Source organism: Linepithema humile, chromosome 7 (assembly GCF_040581485.1).
Source record: "Linepithema humile isolate Giens D197 chromosome 7, Lhum_UNIL_v1.0, whole genome shotgun sequence".
NCBI classification, from domain to species: Eukaryota; Metazoa; Arthropoda; class Insecta; order Hymenoptera; family Formicidae; genus Linepithema; species Linepithema humile.
In genome coordinates this window covers 22,604,308-22,626,309 of record NC_090134.1, presented here as the reverse complement: position 1 = coordinate 22,626,309, position 22,002 = coordinate 22,604,308, and the positions used below count along the sequence as shown (strand labels likewise).

The 22,002-nt window shown below is 35.9% G+C and overlaps 2 protein-coding genes and 2 long non-coding RNA genes across 11 annotated transcripts; 2 read left to right on the top strand and 2 right to left on the bottom strand.

The window, feature by feature from the left end:
* Positions 1-525: 525 nt before the first annotated feature.
* polybromo (protein) lies at positions 526-14,587 on the bottom strand. Of its 7 annotated transcripts, none has more exons than XM_067359657.1 (27): positions 14,435-14,587; positions 12,213-12,327; positions 11,875-12,120; positions 11,608-11,736; positions 11,357-11,533; positions 10,654-11,098; positions 10,448-10,560; positions 10,271-10,369; positions 9,784-9,846; positions 9,550-9,702; positions 9,310-9,477; positions 9,067-9,230; positions 8,679-8,973; positions 7,240-7,445; positions 6,744-7,083; positions 6,045-6,629; positions 5,794-5,951; positions 5,536-5,708; positions 5,122-5,294; positions 4,904-4,975; positions 3,853-4,023; positions 3,399-3,521; positions 2,528-2,768; positions 2,292-2,442; positions 1,945-1,994; positions 1,760-1,877; positions 526-1,670 (listed from the first exon to the last, which is right to left on the bottom strand). In XM_067359657.1, exons 1-27 carry the CDS (start codon positions 14,584-14,586, stop codon positions 1,454-1,456), a joined length of 5,097 nt encoding a protein of 1,698 aa, XP_067215758.1. In that variant the 5' UTR covers position 14,587; the 3' UTR covers positions 526-1,453. The 7 variants fall into 7 exon arrangements, with proteins under 7 accessions (XP_067215758.1, XP_067215760.1, XP_067215761.1 ...); XM_067359659.1 differs by having other exon boundaries at positions 1,760-1,868; XM_067359660.1 differs by having other exon boundaries at positions 1,760-1,865.
* On the top strand, positions 12,779-14,095 carry LOC137001236 (uncharacterized). The gene is made up of 2 exons (XR_010891323.1): positions 12,779-13,369; positions 13,483-14,095. It is a non-coding gene; the product is annotated as an uncharacterized lncRNA (long non-coding RNA).
* Positions 14,498-21,867, bottom strand: LOC105673544 (Huntingtin interacting protein 1). Its single transcript, XM_012369265.2, has 18 exons — positions 21,202-21,867; positions 20,865-21,074; positions 20,237-20,300; positions 19,510-19,867; positions 18,961-19,022; positions 18,567-18,841; positions 18,272-18,474; positions 17,782-17,920; positions 17,626-17,713; positions 17,413-17,501; positions 17,128-17,331; positions 16,854-17,034; positions 16,491-16,778; positions 16,049-16,290; positions 15,790-15,942; positions 15,616-15,716; positions 15,286-15,515; positions 14,498-15,199 (listed from the first exon to the last, which is right to left on the bottom strand). Exons 2-18 carry the CDS (start codon positions 20,901-20,903, stop codon positions 15,036-15,038), a joined length of 2,880 nt encoding a protein of 959 aa, XP_012224688.1. The 5' UTR covers positions 20,904-21,074; positions 21,202-21,867; the 3' UTR covers positions 14,498-15,035.
* Positions 18,722-20,093, top strand: LOC105673546 (uncharacterized). Of its 2 annotated transcripts, none has more exons than XR_001100977.2 (3): positions 18,722-18,862; positions 18,943-19,050; positions 19,210-20,093. It is a non-coding gene; the product is annotated as an uncharacterized lncRNA (long non-coding RNA). The 2 variants fall into 2 exon arrangements; XR_010891321.1 differs by having other exon boundaries at positions 18,943-19,055.
* Positions 21,868-22,002: the final 135 nt, after the last annotated feature.

Here is a 22,002-nt window from a genome sequence, read left to right as displayed (position 1 = left end):
TCAGTGAGGTAATAAATTATATCAGACAAAAGTAAGTCTATTTGCTATAATACCAGTTTTCAGCGGTTACTACAAATTTTATTAGTAACAGCATTCTGTTATTATTAAATTGAAGTGCTTTCTCCTAGAAAGTCTGGCACTATGGCAATCTACATAGAAAGCTAATTATACAAATTATCGATACATTACACACATGTACAAAAATATGCAATGTTTTGTGAAATGTTAAATAATGCGTGTTAGGACAAACATGTTCTACATCAGAATGCCTAAATTACTCACTACCAATGAATGTAAAATCAAATTGTTAACAAATGCACCATGCAAAAGATTGAATACAGCTCGATGACTGAATTAAATTTCAGAGAATGATCTACATTCGTCAGTGAAATATAATCCATGTTAGTAACAGCGAAAATTTATTTAGCCAAGATATATAAGTCCTCAGGGCTAAATACTACGCCGTTCGAGTACAAAAAGAATGTAGTTAATTCTACCGCATCAAGAAACGTATGTACACAATACTGTAGTAAAAATTTCGTTTTGTATTTGTCAGCATATCTTGAAAATCCTTCCGATTATATCGAAAATTCTTAAAAAATAATGTATTACGAGGTGTTACATTGTTGCATATGAGATTTAGGATTCCGTTCGCCTTCCAACCGTTGAACAATAGCAAATAGATCATTTGATTAATCTCACTATGTTTTGTCAGTATCCTCTGAGAATATTCGAGCAGCACTGATAAAGGAGTGCGACATGTTGTATTATCAGCATACCGCTTTTCGCAAGTTTCGTAGGTCCTATATATATGTACAACTTCCATTCGTTACATGATGCTTCTAATATAGGAAGAGTTTGTTTTGTTCAATTTTTTGATACAAGAATATGTATTACTTGCGCTATACAAGAAAGTATAAAATTTTGTTCGAAAAGTGAAAATGAAAATTAGCAGACGTATTTACATAATGATGGGTTTTCTATATAGTACGATTTTCTTTTTTATGTACATACATCGTATACTTAAACAATATACGGTTAAAAATATTTTGGAGAACAAAATTTAATGAAAATTAAACAAAAAAGTATACATATTTTGCATAAAAAAAAGAAAGAAAAAAAAAAGAAAGAAGAAAAAAAAAAAAAAAACAAAACAAATTTCTCGCTAATAATATTGCAAAGTTTATAAAAATTTCTAATTAAATATTCTAAACACAGTCGTATAACACTTGCCTAACTAAATTTTTTAAATATATTACCAAACATATTACCAAAAACACAAACTTAATTTAAATTAAAAAAAATCATGCTTATAATTGGAAAAAAAAATTTTTTACAAACACCATTACAGTCAAATGATTGAATATCATCAGTCTTTCATCTAACGTCAACTGATCTGCATAGTGTAGGTTGCGTTGCATGTCAAAAATTATAAATTTTAACAATTTATAAACTATAAAGTTTTATTGATGGCCAACACATCCCGCATCATCATGTTTCTGAGTGTCCATAATGCGTTCACGACGTTCCCGTGATTGCCCACGCCGTTGCCCAACCACTCGGCGGGCAGCTTTGTTACATCGGGGATTTGTGTATTATCCGGATTGGCGTTCATTTGCTTATCCCAATTTGATATGTAACGATTCTCTACGTTTAATCCTTCGATGTACCTAAATGTGAGTAAACAAGAAAAAGAAAAGTAGAACAATTCGCTTTAACACGATGTTAAAAAAAAACTTGTCTGCAAATTATGCCTTACCTCAAATAGGCATCGGAATGCAATACGCGGCTCGGTCTCGGCGGTACTGCGACAAACATTGGCTCTGGTTGCTTGGCGGCAGGTAAATTGCTCGTTTGAGTTGCGGCTGCTGAAGTTTCTGTGAAACGTGTTTTTCTCTAATTCGTATTACAATGATATAAATTATCTTTCTGATAATTGGTTACCTGTTTCCATCGGTGGCAATACCGTCGGTCCCTTTGAAGGCATATAATTTCTGTAAGAAAATAATTGCATATATGGCGCGATTTATAATGTAAAGGATGTTTCAAAAGACTCGGATATCTTTTTAGTGTCAGATTCTCTAATTGGATTCTCCAATTTTTCTCAGTGAAATAAAATAGCGATAGTTTTTGAGTTGTACGCTTTTCACGAACCAAGTTTCTGAAGAATAGATAAGTAACAGAACCATATTCTTCTGTGGATGGTTTTTAGATTTCTTTTAGAGAATTCTCATTGATAAGATAAAACTCTGAGTTTTAGTTTATCTTGAAGAAAACAAAACAGTTCCTACCTGCTTCTTTCGGAAGGAGGTATTATACGTCCGTGGGACTTGAGAATGTGCACTTCTTTGACGTGTCTCGCGAGTCTCTGTACATTTGGGAACGGCGGAATGGATTTCTTCGTTCTACCGCAGCCACGCCATTGACACTGATATTCCACATCTGTAACACGTCGCCGGTAGAATTTAATTTCTCGCATTGCCTTAACGTCGATACGACTGCGATATCCTTGCGCGATTGTACCCACCGCTAGGAGCGTTCGCGAATGACGATTGTACATGACCGTTTTGCTCCGCGATGCAATGATCGATGCAGTCGGTCATGTCCTCGAACTGCCAGTCGCAGTTATCCCAACAGCACTCGTACACTACATCCTGTATGGCGTTTGTGCCCACCGTAGTGGTCCCTTTCAGCTGGCCGCCGTCCTCGTTCATCTTGATCGCCCGCTCTTCCCAGGCTTGCTTCTCCCCTGCCGGCAGTTTTCGCCACTGAAACGAAAGTCATTTTACGTTTTGCGTGATCAGTTCCATTTACGTTGACTTCCATATTCCATGACAAACGGTTGGCAAGATCATATTAAAAACGACCCGACAACTGTTTTAGGACGATGGCCACACTCCTTTGTTCACGAAAGATTTCGATAATGCAGTTAAGGTTTGTACAAGAATATATAAAAATATAAATTAATATATAGACAATATAATTGCAATGCAGTATATATACATCAAATTTGTGGAAATGTGTGAACTAATTGTAGAATACAAATTATTTCTATACTACTATAGTAGTTTACCCAATTATTTCTCTTTATGCATTTGTAAATTTGCAAACATTTATAGAAAGTAGCCATTAAGATATGACATAATCTGTTTGGATAAAGGATCAAGTATGCTGAATAAACGATATGTTCCGCACGATTAATCATGTTCTCGCATTTAATTATCTCCATTTTAACGCAGAAATGTGTTGTCAGATGATAAGAACTTGCATAGTTCAACAAATTTGAATGCTCAAGCAAAGATAATCAGGTATGAGAAGATTTATTCTGCATACACATTCCTTCATCAAAGCTTCTTTACAATAAACTAAAAAATCAACAGTGAAAAAGAAATAAATACCTCGTTGCCAACAATTCTGCTAATCTCTCCGAAGGACGATTCAGGATTGTTTTGTGTAATCTGCGTTCGCATTTTACTCGAATACAAAATATAGCCCGTAACTAATTTCTTACCCGTCGTTTTCTAAACAGAAGAGAAAACACAAATTATAATTGTCACCGTTTCGCCATTGTGAACGAACAATATATTGCCTTTTTTTCTCTTTTTACATTTCTCAAAACAGAGACAACATCAAATTGTCGATCTATTTTGTTTAAGATAAGTGGTGTCTCAAACGGTGCAAGAGAAACGAAAAGGAGGTATGTATGCTGGCATATTTCTCTAAATAAAAAGAAGGTGAAATAAACAAAAAAAAATATATATATATATTTATGTATATGACATATTACAATGTAGTTGATAAAAGTGAACAAGAAAAAAAAGAAAAAAAATAAATGGTCACGGTAAAGCCTACCTTCTTAGTCGACACAGGTGTTTGAGTATTGGAGAGCACCGGTTGAGCTTCCGTAGATCCCACGGATGGTGGACCACTAGCGTCCATGCTGTCCTCCCCAACTCCTACTCCTAATCCTACCCCCATGCTTAGTACATCGGGTTCCAGCTTCGGTAACAATGGTGACGCTTCCTACACCATTTATGCTTAATGTTACCTTCGTTATCCGTTACTACCGATAGCGGAAAATACATTTTTACGGCTCCCTCTCTCTCTCTCTCTCTCTCTCTCTCTCTCTCTCTTCGGTTGCAGAAGTTAATACATACGACAAAAGCAATGTCATTTCTCTTTTTTTCTTGCGTTTATGCAAAGAAAGCTATTCGTGATTCCTTTTCCAACTCAATTACACTCCGCATATCTAATCTATCTATCGGACGTGTGTCTGTTTTCAAAGTCGATACTCTTTCAAAATCAAAAAAAGAGTGTACGTATACGATTATGCATACACAGGACACCAACATGTATATCTATTAATTTGAATTCTTTTTTTTTTATAAACAGATTAGTCGACTTTTGCGAATTCTTCATTCTTACATTAGTTGGATTAGAATGACATGGAAGCAAGATCTTTTTGGTGATGCTTTACGTTCGTAATATATTAGCGATAAACCCAACAGGTGCTCTGACTTAAGATTGTCGTATACGGTAGAACCGCTAACAAATACTAACACATAGTTGCACATAAAACAAAACAAAAAGAAAAATGAATATGCCGGCATAGATAAAAAAACATGCGTGTAGATGCATTCTGTTGTTACAACGAAATATTCGTATCACACGCAAATAATACTTGGGCAATCAAGATCCAGATTGAAGAAAGAAGCATGTTTCTTCTTTTTACATATATATATATATACGTGTGTGTGTGTATATTTATACACACACACAAAGGAAATATTAGCAATGAAGCTTTTGATACAAGAGCTTGCGTGTGATTTTGAAGGAACGTGCGAGATTCGTTATTGCTCGTTATTAAAAACAAGAGATTTAAGACTCTGCGATTAGCAATTACCATTTCAAATTGAGCCGAGCTGGGCGTGACGGACTTGACTTGATTTTGCGTCTGTGCCACATCGCTCGAAACCTATAACACACACATGACATGCAAAGCAATATACTTTACAGTTAGTCGCGTAGAAGAATGAATTAGAACGATATTCCATTATCTGCCGAATAGATCGCGTGCGGATTTAAGTTAAGGAAGTATATATATTCAATTCTTAAACGTACTTTGGCAGGATTGATAGGCCTACGGAAGAAGTAGATCTCGTCTTCGGTCACCGTCGACGAATGGTTGAACTTCTTTAAACCTTCCTGGTTGAGTTTCTTTATAAAGTTCTTACTTTCATCGTACAGCGACTCGCAAATGTATATGTCATCCTCTGGGATTTCCGTCGGTCTGCCTGAAATTTAACGTATAAATATATAGTGATTTATATCATTGTGTGAATTAAGTCCCTGGATAATCTGAATAATTTTTCTCAGGGAAAATACAATCTTGCCAATACCGAGATAAATATTCAATACCGGCAAATTAATTCGTAATTCATCTTTAAATCCATACTTGATTTTTTAAGGCACAAACTTGCGATATTGAAGTTTCCTATTTCACTCTTACGGATATTGAACAGCGCGAACACTTACTACATATGTATTCTCCGTAATCAAGGACGGCACACTTTCCAACAATAGCTACAATGGGATGAGTACCATCTACGGTGGATAAAAACAGTTCTTGCTTATAAAATAATTTTGTAGGTGTATGTGGCACTTCTGTAGGCATTAGCAACCAGGGGCCTTTGAAATAACATTTCCCACTAAAAGCATACAAATAGGATACATTAGACAATAAATATTTAGCATATTATACATGTCTATAAGCGTTATAGATTTATCACTTACTCTTTGGTCGACCATATAGCATCGATTTGTGCTATTTGCTGTCTGCCCCCATCTGTCGCTACATAAACGAAATCGCCTGTTTTCACCGATCCCACGCACGTATTGTACTGCTCGTAATATGTATTTTCCGTATCTTCCGGATTATACAATATCACATTCTGCAATGGAAAATATGCAAAGTTTAATTGAATTAACCGAAGAAACAGCTAGGCATTTTAAGTGAATAAGGGAAATAATATCAGGTTACTCACAGGTCTTTCCTTTTCCAGCAGTTTCTCTCCTTCCTCCAATTCGGCGATTTCCTCTTTGTGTTTCTCTAATCGCTCTTTATATACAGAAATCACGCGCTTCGGTTCCAACGGCTTCTCTCGCGGGATTAATTTCAAGTGATCCGCATCAAAATTCCAAACTTTGATCTTCTTGAAGGCTCTGGCTTTCGTGGAGTAACGCGATTCGCATACGTAAACATCTTTCTCGAGGAATCCTTCCGGCTGCATTCGAAAATAATCCTTTACACTTAGAACACAACATCTGCCTGCTACTTTGGCAAATGGTATCGCCACCTTGGCGTCACTCTTAAACAGTTCCTTGTCCAGGAACTTCCGCGACGCCACGTGATACGTTTCGCTCGGTCTGTAAAATAAATTCCCGTACAGCATTTGTTGGCCCTCTCCGTTAGTCCAAAGCCTTTCTATGAGAACCACACTATATTCCATGCCCCTTTCAGTAGGCTCGATGTACGCAAAGTCGCCGGCTCTGTACACTTCCTGGTTGAAACTCATAGATCCTCCATTGTCACTGTTGTTCGTGTCTGTATTGGTGTTTGTTTCAGAGTCCTGAAGCAAAAGATAATTTAAACTTTACATGATGCATCAGTGAAACGCTTTTCGCATTCCCTGACAGGACAATGTAAGTCTTGTGTGAAATATCAACAAGACAATTCAACTCACTTTTGTCTCATTTCCGTCGCAGCTCTCATCTTCATTTGGCAGATTCAATTCCTGCTGTTGTTTTATTCTTTTGAGTTCCGCAACCTGCGTTGACAAATCCAGGAGTGTATAATTTAACGCTGGCGAATGCAGCAAGTCCCCTCCGCGAGTAGCTTCATCGCGAGTACGTAGAAAAAACGCTTGAAGCTCCACGCTGTCTTCGAACGGCTGTGAATCTGTGCGCGATAACTTTCGCGCTCTCTCCAAGCAGGTGAAAACGTCTTCTTGGAACCGATCTAACCTTTTATAAACTCCTCTATCCAATCTTCTTTTAATCAAGTCCAATGACAATCCTCGTACCCTATTTTTTATATAAAGATATTTGTTGCATTATTTGCATATATAAACCCGGATAAATAACAGAATAACTTTCTTAACGCTTAAGCTACCAATACATATTATTTGGCAGTCCAAGTGTTGATACAAAGAACAAGATTTGAAATATCTAAAGTCATACTTTTTGCCATCAACGATATCATGCTCCGGAAGTTCTGCCATAGAATCGGAGTAACACCTGCCCTCCTCATCCTGGTGATTGTAAAGCGCTGTGAATATTGTTGCTAGTAACTCTTGAATAGCAGCTGAAACGTCGGGAACACTTTCCTCATCCTCACTCAGCTGCAGCTTACTTTGCAACACTAATCTTTGTAGTATCAAGGCGTCCTAAAATAATTGATTATATGTCGTCACTTATGTCGATACTTTTGACACGTTCGAGACCTCAAAACGTGACTACGTTTTGGCAGAAATTCCAAGAAAATTTTAATAAAAAAATATATTTATTGTGTTTACTTCTGTCTCGTTCTTCTTGTATCTTTTTCGTATTTGTTTATCTATCTCGTCATCTCTCAACAGGCGTATGAAACACGGCCGAACTTTCAACGGGTTCTGCGTCGCCGTATTATTATTCAATGCGTGCTCCGTGCTTTGCGCGAACATTGTCGGGTTTTTGGAATGCGCACGACTCGCTACGAAAAAACTCGGAAGCCCTTTGTACAATAAACGTCGGAAAAGCACGAGAAAAAAAATCCGCTAATTGTCACTAACGTTAAATACGTGTGAATAAGCATACGATCAATAAATTAGCAATTTTTTTTTTAATTTATACAATATCGCGTGCCACATATTTCACGGGCGTGTACGGAGCATCGTACGGATAGAGGACCTTTACACGGCGGGCCGGAGCAAAGCGACGAAGGCGAAGTGGATGGCTTCACGTAACCTCCAAACTCCGACCGTAAACAGATTGGGCTTTCCATGTTTTACCGCGAAATTTCAATTGAAGTTTCTATGCGCGTGTACTCTGCTTTAATTGAAGAATATGTTTCACATTGCAAAGGATTTTACAGTAAAATTGGTCATACTTTTTTAAATTAAACTTTAAATGGAATTTCTTTAAATTCATTAAGTTAATATCATTGATATATTAGTTAGTATTTTTATTCCTTGTTCTAATAGAAATTTGATTTCTATTGTTGAAAAAAATTGTTTCAAAATAAATTGGAGAAATTATTTTTCACAAATAAAATATTGTCAAGAGATTCGTCTCTTTCTCGATAATATTTGAAGAATATTTAACGTCAAAGATTATCATTTCAATGTTAAAAATGTTAGTAAGAATGAGAGGACATTTTTGTATCCTTTTACATAGAGAGATAAGTGGTAGAAAATTAAATCTCACAATTGAAGACTAATACAAAAATTAAGCAGTTGCATATTGTCAATCCTTTGCTAACTGCATAATTCAGAGCTACCTGGCTTTGCATCAAGATCTTACAGTTTTCTTATAACATAGCATTAATAAATGTTTGCAATATATACATTTTTCTAGCAAATAGCACAACATATACTCTTATAAATAATGTTAATGAGATGAAGAACTTTTATCGTACAAACCTTGTATATTTGTGAGTCCGGCTCATTATACTTGCAAGCGTTGTCGAACATTAATATAAAATCGGATACCAGCTCGTCCAGATTCTCGTATCCGTTATTCTTTAAAGTGGACGCGATCTTTTCCATGTGTATAGGCTGCTTTATCACTTCATAATAATCTGGATACTCATTTTTATTCGGCAATTTCATGAAAATCAGAGACAATTGTCTCCCTTTTGCGTCATGGTAGTCTTTAATTGTGTCGTATAAAGTTCGCAATTTTTGCACGTGAAGGGGTACTACTTTTTTCGGTCTCCTAATGTAGAATACGACAAAGAGAAACAATAAAGAAAAAGAGAAAAACGCAAAATGAGCAATGTTACCGTCTTTTATACAAACTATGACATACCCAACGTTTCTAGTTGGCGTTGACGCGGTGGATTTCGACTTGGGATTATCCGGCAAGGGTCCCAATTCTTTCACCTTATCCATCAAAACTCTCTCTAATGTATTAGCATCCTCATAAATCAATGAACCTTCCTCATTATATTGGCGACAATTATTGAACATCAACTAAAAGAAAATGTATTTATAAGCAAAACACCAATTCAAACGCTGGCCGCCGTGATTGATCAGTTAAGACGATAAGTACCTTAAAATCTTGTATCAATTCGTTCTCATTTTGATACTTCTCTGCTTTAATATTGGCTTCGATCGCCAGCATGTCTATGGGCTCCGCTATCACTTGGTAATAATCAGGATACAGTTTCTTGGAAGGCTTCTCCATAAACATCAACATAGGCTGCCGACCGTCCTCACACTGTAAACAAATTACGGACGTGCTATACGTCGGCTGTTTGTGTCGATCACGGTGCATTTTGGAATTACTTACAACATATTCTATGACACACTTGACTAACGCGTACAGTCTCTTCTTCAGCGGTATATTGTCTTTGTATTTCCCTCGTGTCAGTAGATTCGAAGCACGCTTAATTAATTTAGGCTGTTGCGAGCTATTTTCAGATTCGCTATCCGAATCGGAATCCTGCAAAATGTGAAAAACTTGACATATCGTGTCTGCATTTTTGAAGAATGTTATACATAATTAAACGTTTCGCAATATTACCTGGTCAAACTCTAGAAGTTCTTGTACTTTCTCTTGCATTATTTTTTGTAATTTAACTGCACACTATAATAAGATAGAAAAAGCACATGACTCAATTATTATACAATTTTTAAATTATTATCAATAGAAATCAGAAACGCGGATGACAGAGTGTAAAAAATATAAATTAATATATAAAATTACAAATAACATTTTGGACACAATTTGTAATTAAATTGCAATATTTTTTGCATTCCGACATTCGCACTTTTGGTTCACGTTGCTTTTTTTGTTATTTTCTTTTGTCCTTGAAGAACCACATATAAATTATTACATAAAAATTATGCAGTGTAATATTCTCTAATTAATTACAAAATTCTTCAAAATTTTATAAGAAATTGATATGCCTTTAATGTATATCGTTTAAAATAAGATTAATATTTTAATTATACGTAATTAAAAATAGCTACACACAATTAAAATTAAATTATAATCACAAAATTATTACCTTGTACAGTCGAGAAGTATGTACGTTATATTTCTTAGCATTTTCAAACATGATATTCATATCTCCAGCTACTTCACTAACAGTACCATATTCGCCTCTCTGAAAATCATAATTGAATAATGCATTAGTTGCTTTTAATACAATTGTCTTATAATTATTATACAACGAGATATGTACCTTAATTTTTGTACGTATTTGTAATAAAGATATAGGATTCTTAATCATCTTATAGTAATCAGGATAAAATCTCTTTGATGGAAGCTTCCAAAAATCTGCGCTCATCCGCACACCTGAGTGATATAATATATAATTATTATAGAAAATATTTTATAGCACAGCAATAGAGTTTGCTTTATAAATCACATGCAAAGCAGTGATCATACCTTGATTATTAGGAGCTGTCCGGATGGTTTGAAATAGTTGCCACTGTGGATTATCAGCTTCTTCAGTCTCAGCGGGTTCTTCCTCCTCATCGTCACTCTCCTCATCTTCGTCAAGTAATGCCGCAGTTTGCGCGATCAACGATTGCGCCATAGTGCGACTACCTCTTTTGCTTCTCGTCGATGGCGCGGTCGTGGCGATCTTAGGGGTGTTACAGCCAAATCCACTGTCTTGTCTCTTCGCGGCCGCGGTAATTATCTTCTTCAGGAGTTTGGCATCTTTGTAGATTTGGGAACCAGGCTCGTTAAACTGACAAGCGTTGCGACACATGAGCATCAAATCTTTTTCCATATCACCGATTGAACTATATGCACCCTCCTGAATCTTTCTTGCGATAGTTTTTAAATCGATTGGCGTCTCAATAACATCGTAATACTCAGGGTAGAGCTGCAATTAAATTTTAATACATAAATGTAACTTTTATTCAGTTAATGTGTGCCCATTACATTCATCAATATTTCTTTTCTAAATTTTTATATTCTCTTTTAAAAATTTATGCTAAATATTTCTAAAATTTTATAAAAGTATCACCTATTATTGCTACTACAAAAAATAAATCAGCTGAATGCTTGAAATATGATGCAGTGTTCAATGAACGCAACTTTATACAAAGCAGATTTGTCAGAATAAGAAAAGATTGCATACCTTTTTGGATGGTTTAAGTTGAAACATGATATGAAGGGGTCTGTTATTGTCAGTAGGATCAGTTGCTGTCATAACTGCTGCAAACAAATCTTCAAATAGCTGCATAGTTTCTTCATCAAGATTTGTAGAACTCTCAGAAGTATCTTCTGCATCATCTTGTCTCGTCGCTTTGCGCGCCTAAATGTTAATAAATTAACATAAATATACATCATATTTAATGACGGCAAAATCAGCTGAATCATTAAAATTACCAATCTTCCAACTTTTAGAATAAGCTTTCCCTTGGGTTCTGGATCTTCGTAATCTTCCATGATACGATTTTTAGTATTTATACACAACTCCCACAACTCAGTTGCATCTTTATATTCAGGAGACGTGCGCTATAAACATTACATAATAGGAATGTCTTGCAACTATTGATAAACAGATAACAGTATAAATATTTTACATATACATTAATAACTGCATAGATTAGACAGAATATAGATGACAATTGAACAATAGATGTGACCACTTACCATATAAAAAGCTTTTGCATTATTCACCATAAGCTGAATATCAGCAGCAAGATCATCCATATCACGATACTCATCAGTTTTCAGCTTTTGCTGCACTTTCAGAAGATCGATAGGATTAGAAACGACTTCGTAATATCCTGGTTCTTGCCTCCGCTTAGGCACACGGATGAAAGCATCACACAGCAACGATCCATCTTCCTTCTTCTGATTACGAAGTACATCATACAATTGTTGGCACAAGTCACTCTGTACAGAATAGAAACAATTAGCATACACATTCAAACAGAAATGCATAGAGATACGCGAGATACCGCACACCAAACACATGCACCACTCACAGGATCTAATTTTTTCCTCCTTTTCGTCGGTTCAGGTGGAATATCGTCGCCGTCGTCCTCGGTGCCGCGACTCGCCACTGACGACGTTCTACGACGCTTGTTCATCGTGGTGTATCTTAAAAAGTAACAAGACATTCACATGAGAATAGGGAGAAATTCCTCGGCGATTTACAAGCATATCTACAACAAAGATTTATTACAATTGTCGCGATTGAACGGTGTCGCGTTACAATGCGAAAGCTACTTCCCGGTGGGAGCTATCAGGCACGCAAATTTGTAAACAAATGTACGTGTGCATACGTGCATTCGCGCGCGTGTGCGCGGGTATGTACATAAAAAAAGGTCCCTTTCGAATTGAAAACCACAAAACGCCTGTTCTCGTCGAACCGTTATTTTATCGGCGACACGTAGGATATTATCGCGCCCAGATCCCAGGACGGGATGCACACGGGGTCCCCACGGCACGCAACGGTCCACAGAAACCCGCGGCAGCCGCTCGCTGCTCTCGCGTGCGCGAATTCCTTCGGCACGTCGGGACGTCACGTACACACGCGAGAGACAGTGAACCGACATACACACAACTTGGCAGCTAAAAAAATCGCGCCGCCATGATTAAAGTCGCCACTGGTGCTTCGAAATGCGGCGATGCTCACGCAGCGTGCTTCAAACCGCGCCGCGGGACGCGCCGTTGCTTCCGCCATCGATTTAACCGCCACCGTCGTCGTGTCGCCGGAGCTGCGTATGCGGTGCGTTTAACGGGCGCACGGGTACAGTCACGGCACGCCCGTGGCCAGCATCCGCATCTCGGCTACGCGAGATACCGCATTCCCAAGCTAAAATTTACCGCCATATCGCGATTCGCTGACGATGTGCATCCCATCCTCGGTAAAGCGGAATCGTTCGTTCGTTAATCCCGCTCGGAAAACCACGATTCTTATCACCTCGTCCTCTCACCTGTCCTCACGCTCTCACGAGAGGATTTTTATTTGACGCGCAAACATATGTGTGTGTACAAAATCCCTCGGCTAGCGCAATCCGTGCGTACTGCGCGTTTTCATCTACGTTCCAGGATGACACACGTCTCGGCCGACGCCATGCTGCGAGCGACCGCTGATTCTGCTGAAACCGCGCTTTGGAGACGCGGAGTTGATCGCTCGGTACATTCACCGCCACCGCTTTTCGTTGCTCGATTGGCAAATCATTTATTTTTCGCCGATTGTCTCTCGCAAATTAATTGTTTCATATCAATTTAATTTGTCATGCATTTCAGAAACAAAGCTGTCTGATGTGTGAACGAGTTGGTGCAGCCATGTTTGATGATCATATGGAGAGCGATATTAACGGATATCGATAATTTTACTAAATTTGCTACCTTATCGACTGAAAATAACTGCGATTTTACTGCAATAGTAAAACAGTCAAAAAGTATACGGCTATCTCAAAAGATTGCACATAACTTTGTTACAATTTATTAAATCTTTGCAACAATATGTTGTATTATAATTTGTGATCAGTACATGATTATAAATTAAAAAAATATACTAATGTAGTATAGTAATATATGTAAATTAACTTAAAGAAAATTAGCGACACAGATGATTCTCGATGATTTATTGAGAAAACTGTGTTCATAAAATAACTTTGGTAAGACTGTTAGAGGAATCTCATATGTTAAGTTCTACGTATGGCAATTTCGAGTGTCTCGCCAGGGAAACGTAATAAAAATTGATGTTCTATAATCTAAACTAATTATTCTACGCAACATATAAATCATCTACTTGAAAACGAAAATAATTCATATCTAAAACAAAGTTAGTAATCTTTATAAGTTTAACGTTTTGGATATATTGATCACTTAACATACAATCCTCCTTATAAATGTACTCGTTTAGGAAAAAACACGATTCTTATAAAAATTACTCCAAATGTAATAAAAATTCGCGTTGGACATTTTGAATATCATTGCTCGTTAAACTTTCTGCAAAATGTACTTTGTCTCATAAATGCTCTGAGTAATACAATAACAGATAACGTGAAAAAGATTTACATTAAATACAAGATTAAGAAATGGCATAATATAAATTAAATTATTCTGATGTGATAAAAATATGTTTCGAGCATCATTTAGTAAAGTACACTTAATTGATTTCCGTGGTATGACGGAAAATGATCGTTGATCTTCAAGAAACATACATGCGTAATATATACAAAAATATACGTACTTTTCAGTTCTTGATTTCAAAGTCAATTTCTTTAAATGCTTTTCATTTTTTATTATAGATTCGTTTGATTTTCTCTTTTCGATTATAGATTTACTTTTAATTATTCTTCTTTTCACTTTACTGACATTTTGCCACATTTTTACATTGACCATGTCTGACGGTACAGTGCGGTACTGTGTACTAATATGAACTGTACAAAGTAGCTTGGAAGATGAGATAGATCAGACTTGTAAATATTTTGATTGTACATACATACACAATTCGTACAATACACTTATCATATAAGATTTATACATTTAATATTAATACATACATCGATACATACAATCGATACATGTTAGTATCGATAAAGAGATTCGAAAGAATTCTTTCTTCAAAAAATATCACTCGAGATCAAGAACTGAGGAGCATACGAATACTTTTGTGACTCGCTGTAAATGCTGAGAATAAATGAATAATAAACCTTTTTCGGTGACGAGGAACCAACTTCTACGACGGCTTCGGTAGATTAATTTACACACAACTGCTACAATTGTTTATCTACATATCGTTTTCATGATTGGTGAGTATCCTTAATCTGAATTCAAACTCATGCTCACGTTTACGCTTCATTCTCACCATCAAATTGATAATGATAACGTCGAAGAGCGGCCAAGCGCAATCTTTCGTTTTCTAAAGCTTGCTCCAATTCCAAGATGCGCACTTGCGCCTCCATTTCTAGCCTCTTAGCCTGATGCAGACTCAGGTTAGACATATCTAAATCTTCTACGTAATTAAAATAAAACAATATTTTAGTCAACGTTGCAGCACACAATACGACCAGAATTATATTTCATTTTCAAATCAAATACCATTTTCCTCGACAAGATGATTGCAGCTTTTAGCGGTTGCGACAACATTTGCCGTGGCTTGAGTCACTTCCCTTGAAGCTTTAGAAAGTTCAGTCAAATTCGTACTGTTTCTATCCGCCTTGACTCTGCTAGCAACTACCAATTGAGCGGTAGACGCCGCGATTCCTTGCGAGGCGACTACCAATTGTTCAAATTTCCCATTGCCCAATACAACTTTGTCCGCCGCTTCTCTGTAACGATAAATACACATATACAATATTAACAATATCTCAAAAAGAATTTTAAAAACTACCGAGATCAAAGAAATTATATAGAGTATTTTATATTTACAGCAAAAAGTTTGCACCCATAGCAATCGCTTTCGCTGCCGAGATGAGGCCTTCGGACCACTGATGATTGCGTTTGTAAAACTCGGTAGCCGACGCAGTTCCCTGAACAAAGTATCATTAACATTTATAATTCCGTGTGTCTCTAAATAAATGGTAAAAGAAACTTGCGCCATACCCTTCCCTGCTCCACGATTTCTTTTTGCAGCAATCGAGACTTCTGCACCAGTATTCTGATAAACTTCATTAATTCCGTGCAAGAATCCAGGATCTGTTCGTTTACTTTCAGTTTCAAGCCTGAATCCGCCGCGCGAGATTTATCCAACATATCCTGTTTAAAAGTAAATAAACGGAAAATGGTTATTTATCTCTTGTACTTTTCCTACATTGCGCTCTCTCTCTCTTTCTCTCTTGCAAATATGCTTATCATTAAACACCTGTATTCTTGCAACCGCTTCCTCTATAGACTTATCCATACTCTGCAACTCGTTTTCTACTAAATTTCCAATAACCTCCACGTTGTTCTGAGTAGTCGACAATGTATTTATGAGAGATGAAATCTTTTGTAATTGATTTTTGACATTTGCAATTTGTACCACGGTCGCCGAAGACTTCTCTTTGATATAACTCAACATAATTAAACCTTGCGAGCCTAATTGTTTGCACTCATCGGCAAATCCTACAAATATACGATGGATTTTATAAAAGGCAATTTGATGTTTCGTATATCCAAAATACTCCGTAATTTTTTTATTTTACATCATTAATCTTTCTCTAAAAAAAATTTCTAAGCGGAAAATCACTAAGTGGTCCTCAAACAAATGTTATTCGCGATAGAATACTTATAAAACATTATTATGCGGTTTGTGGAAAACTTACTGTCGGCTGAACCAATATCCGTCGATGTGTTCGACGTAGATTTCGCGTAAATCAAATAGAGAGCGAGAAAGTACGCGCCGTGTATAGCGGTGCGAACTAGCGATTTTCCTTTCGTCGAATCGGATATATAATTATCATACGCTTCCACTAAATCGTTCAATGATTTCTCGGTCGGCTCCAGTAAAGTATTGAGATAATCGGGCGTACAAGTTAGCGCCGATATGGCCGGATTATCAATCGCGTGCATTGCGTGATGCAAGATAGATTCCGCTTCTGATATAGCATTCACTGAAACAGAACATTCCTTTCGTATAAGTATATATTTTTCTTTTTCAACACAAATATGACTGCATTGTCACTTACATAGTAAATCGAATAAAGCTGTGTTGGCCTCCGTTTTCACTTGATTACGGGATCGTTCGGCATCAGCTTCCACATTCACTACTTTCAAATCCATTTCCTCTTTTTGTACCAGCAAATCATGAAGATCTCCTTCCAGAGCAGTTTTTTCTGATGTAATAAAATCTATTTTTGCTGCTAGCGCCTGCAATATATTATAAAGCATATTTTTAAAGTAAAATAAATATATTTCAGTTAGTACAATATATAATTGTGTTAAATAAAAATCTTTACTTACCAAATTTTCAGTTTGAACAGCATCAAGCTTCTTTCTCACATCTTCCAAATCTTGGCGCGCTTGTGTTACTCTCTGCGCTTCTTGTTCTGTTGACGTTTGTCCTTGAAGCAATTCTTCCAGACGCTCCTCAGCTTTCAACGTACGCCGTTCAGATTGCTCTCGTAATATCTTTAATCCTCCCAGTTCTTTATCTAGCTCAGATTTCTGTCGTGTGTAATAAATGGTAGCGCAAATAAGATCATGGATGTGGCAGATAATCTTTTATCGTCAGTATCAAGTACGTACCTTTCTAATCAAACTGATATGTTCATCTCTCAACTTTGAGTAAACATCCTTGAGTTTTTTAAACTTCTCGTCTAAAACTTCATTTTTTCCTGGAAAAGTTTGACATGTGCAAAATCGTTATATAGAAGATTCATACATTACACAACTATGAACATGTAAGTAAAACCGAGCGTTTGCAATTATAAAGAAGTTATTTGTTAAAACTCTACTAACCTTCAATTACTTCAAATTTTCCTAAGATAATCGTGTTTTCTTTCAATAGCTTTTGACAAAGTTGTTTCTCCGCCACAATTTCATTGCTCTGAAATATTCGCATAACATAAGTAGACGAAACAAAGAAAAATTGTCAAAACTAAATTATAGACTCACTTTGGTAGAAAGGGTCGATTCGAGCTCTAGAATGCGATTTCTATGATCTGCAACTATTTGCTGATACTCCGCTGTCAAGCGATTTACTTCTTGTCTGAGACGACTGTTCTCTTGACACAAGTGGTCAATAAGATTGTCTCTGAAAAAGTATGCATTTGTGTGAGAAAAGAAGATACTGGAAATTCAGAATTATTTGCCTTAAAATGCAATTTCTGAAGAGTAAAACATCTTGTGTGAATTGTTTGATTACAAAAAAAAAATATTTTTAAAGAATTATTTAAAAAGCTGAAAAAAATAACAAAATATAAATCATATAAACTTACACATGTCGACTCTTAAAAGCTATTTGAAATAATATTACATTTTCACAAGTAAACACATTCAAAACTGAAACTCAAGTAAACTTTAGAATTAGTGTAAGTTCAGTTGTATGGCTAATCGTCACTATTATCCGTCTATCATCGAGTTCATGTTGAGAAAAAAAATATACCTTTCTGTAAGAGCATCAGGTGACAGCGAACCGTTTCGTGTGTTTGTAGAATCCAACTGATCGCCCGTTAAAGATCCTGCATCAGATGTATCGATAAGATTCTCTATGGCAGTCTCGCTATCTATGGCTTCTTCGGGCGGAAGTACCACTATTGGCGTGACGTATGTTCTCAGCTCGGCTTGTATCAAAAAGTTCGGTGGATTCTAAAATGTTCGTGTATAAGGAATATGATACATCGCATCGTGACGCGACAAGTTTATACTTATATCGTTATCGGCTGATAAACGCTTTTTACCTCCGGCAACGACGGAATCGCTATCAAATGCTTGAAATACTGCATGTGCTTGATAGTGTTGTAAAAGCTTTTCAATTCGTGAAACTGTTTCGAGAAACGGTCACGGTGTCCGGTCAATGTATCTGCTGGTAGTGCGCCGTGCAGCTTAAACAGAATTTTCACGCAGCAATCGTACAGTTGAGAAGCATCCTGGATGCACGGGATTAAAGGCGCGAGTCGACATTGACCGCAGGGTGTCATCGAATTCGAGCGCGACAGGTCCAAAGAACCAAAAACTGCAATTTCACAATACAAAAGTAAGTGAAAGCATCACTGTGGGAGATTTATATTTCAGGAAAGACAGTAATTGAGCAAAATTCTAAATCTGACATTTTAGTATCTCATTTTACCGTACCTGCATGCTGCAAATTCAAAATGTCGTCCATATAATCAAACATCTCGACAGACATCTGGAAACTGAAAAGAATAACAAATTATATTTGTAGTAAAGTATTAATATATTCAATTAAGTAATAATATCAATATATAAAATAAATCTAAATATAGAATACAAAAAATAAATTAGTATAGAAAATAATAGAATATGTGGATATACTTTCATGTGACAGATTCTTTGACCTAATTAAAATTGATTTTTTTTCAGGGAAAATATGAGGGCATTGATAGCAAAATGTAAACAATTGATAAAAGAGCGTTTTGCAAATTAAACTTAAAGGAGACAATTGAATAATAGAGCCACATCTTTCAATTAAGCTCAAGTGGATTTTAATAAAATTTCAATTTAAAGTTTAGACTGATATATAATGTAATGTTGAAAATTGGAAATTGTTATAATAATGGCTTCCTTCGACATTTTGGTAAAATTGACTTTAAATTGGCCAGGAAATTGTCATTAAAAAACATCCACAAACTTTGAGACATCCTGTAGAGATATATAACTTACTACACATTAATATCATTCTCTCCAATAGCCTCTAGCTCTTCCGCTGTTACATGTAGATTTCCAGGTATACGCGGATTTCTTTTATGATAATCCAATTTAGTAATTAATAGCCTTGAGTACAACTGTATAAGACGACCGTAGCCTTCTCTAAGATGTTGCCAGAGCTTGCCGATGTCCTCCAATTTGCCGCGATATCGCTGAGAGTCAACGACAACCCGAGGATGTCCTTCACGTAATACTTTGTGCAGAACATGACAGAATTTCCACGCAACAATTTGATTTTCTTGCAATGGTTGTCTCAGCATGTACATCCAGAAGATGGCTCCGCTCTTCTCTCGATACGTACCAATAATTGCACCTATTTACTTATAAGGAATTTTCTTTAGATATATAATTTGGATGTCTATACTTAAATCTTAGAAAAAAATTCTTTAAGATTTTTCTGAATTTCACATGTTTTGATCAAATTATGAAATATTAATTCAAGTTTCACACAATAGATTTAAAAAGTATTAAAATAAGCAGAAAGATAACACAAACAATTTCTGGTAGTTTATAAAATAAAAGAATCCTTGAAGAGACAATCTTCCAAATAAAAAAGAATTCTCTAGAAATTTCAGATTTTCCAAGATTTCCAGGTAAAATAATATATATAATAGTTTAATAATAAAATATAATACTAAAGATATAATTACACATTAGCATGTTTTAAAATAGAAAAGGATACTCCGCACATGTTTCTCTTTCACCGGGGTTTCCGTTGAATTTACAGCTTTCCCGATGCTAATACTCTATAAACAATAAATATGCATATATTAAAATAAAAAAATTTAAAAATCCAATATAAAAAGTTTAAATTTTAATACCAAACATAAAATTTTAATATGTAACATAAAATTTTATGTTAGGTAATTCTTTATCAAATTTTTAACATTATCTATTCACTTTATTTAGAATATAAGATAATCAAATGATAATCAATATATCAGGTGTCCTATTTCTCACACATTATTTTTTAACAACAAATTCTTTATCATTTAGTCATATTTTCTTGATGAAAATGTTGAGAAGACATTATAACTTTCCAACTTATTGTATTATATGTCTTCATAAATAAAATCAAATTAGAATTCTACCAAATTAAACTCTAAAGAACATGAATTTGGAATCTATTTGACTTTTAAAAAATTAGTTTGCACAAAGTTCTTTCTCTCAAATTTTTTCTTTTAATCATTTACAATTCTAAAATTAACATCTTGACATTTTTGAAAAAATTGCCTCTCAAAGAATCTGTTGTTAAAAAATAAAACAAAAAGTATGACACTCTATATTTAATAAAATCTCTTTTGTCTCACCAGTTGATGGATCTGCTTATCAGAAAGTATTGTGGTCATGATGATAGCATAATAAATTTACAAAAAAAGAGTATATAGCATACAAAACTGATATGCTAATCAGCACGCATCCATATAACAAGGCTATCCTTTGTCAATTCACTGATCAGCTTGAATCATGTCTGATCGATATAAACAGCACTTTTACAATTGTGTATATTATCTGCAAAGCTGCAAATAAAAAATTATGTCATTTTAAATGTCATTTAAGTATTGTTTTACATTGCAGTCCGCAAACAGGAGACAGATATTGAATGACAGTCGAGTTGGTTGACCTCAGCGGGAGCAACATACGCACCTGAAATCTCTGGAAATGAGTGAACTCCAGGTTCGAACCAGTCACTTTCTGCTCGCGATTTCGTCGTGAAAGCAGCATGGGCATGTTCGCGTGGTGACGCAGTGACGAAAGCGAAATGTATCGCTTCAATCGACTACGGCGGCTGGTTGGTGTCTTACAAGCGCGACAAACGTGAATGCATTATTCCGCGTATAAACTGCGGCCTCTCGCTCATGGGTGTTGATACACCTCTTCGTTGTGAAGCGGAGCCGTACGGGGAAATGCGGCGAATGTTGATTATACGTATTATTTCGTTACGTGGTCGAAACGGTAGTGGTGTTCTTCGGCCGATTCGCCACGAACGCTACCACGAATTTGACAATGATCAACGCCCGAAATGACAGATAACGGCGTGACGAAGACAACACGATAACAAAATACCGCACCAAACCCAACACCGGAAAGCCGTTCGTGAACACCTCGAGGGTTTAGATCATTTAGTCTTCGAGTATTTAAATCATTAGATAGCACTCGGTTTTTCAACTGTGTCCTCGATGCTAGTGGCATCTATGGCATATGAGCTGTATTACATCGAACAGTTTAGTTACCTTCAGAAGATAAAAGGGTTGTACAATCGTTGATTAGCAGTTATCTATGATTGATATATTCTTTTAACCAAAAATTAATCAGTCAGTTCTTCTCAATAAATTATTAAAATTTTTGATATTTTTTTAGTTTAATCAGCACTTGAATCATCCTATAATCAGGTTCAATATTTTTAGCGGAGCAACAGTTACGGAAAAAAATTATTAAATATATAAA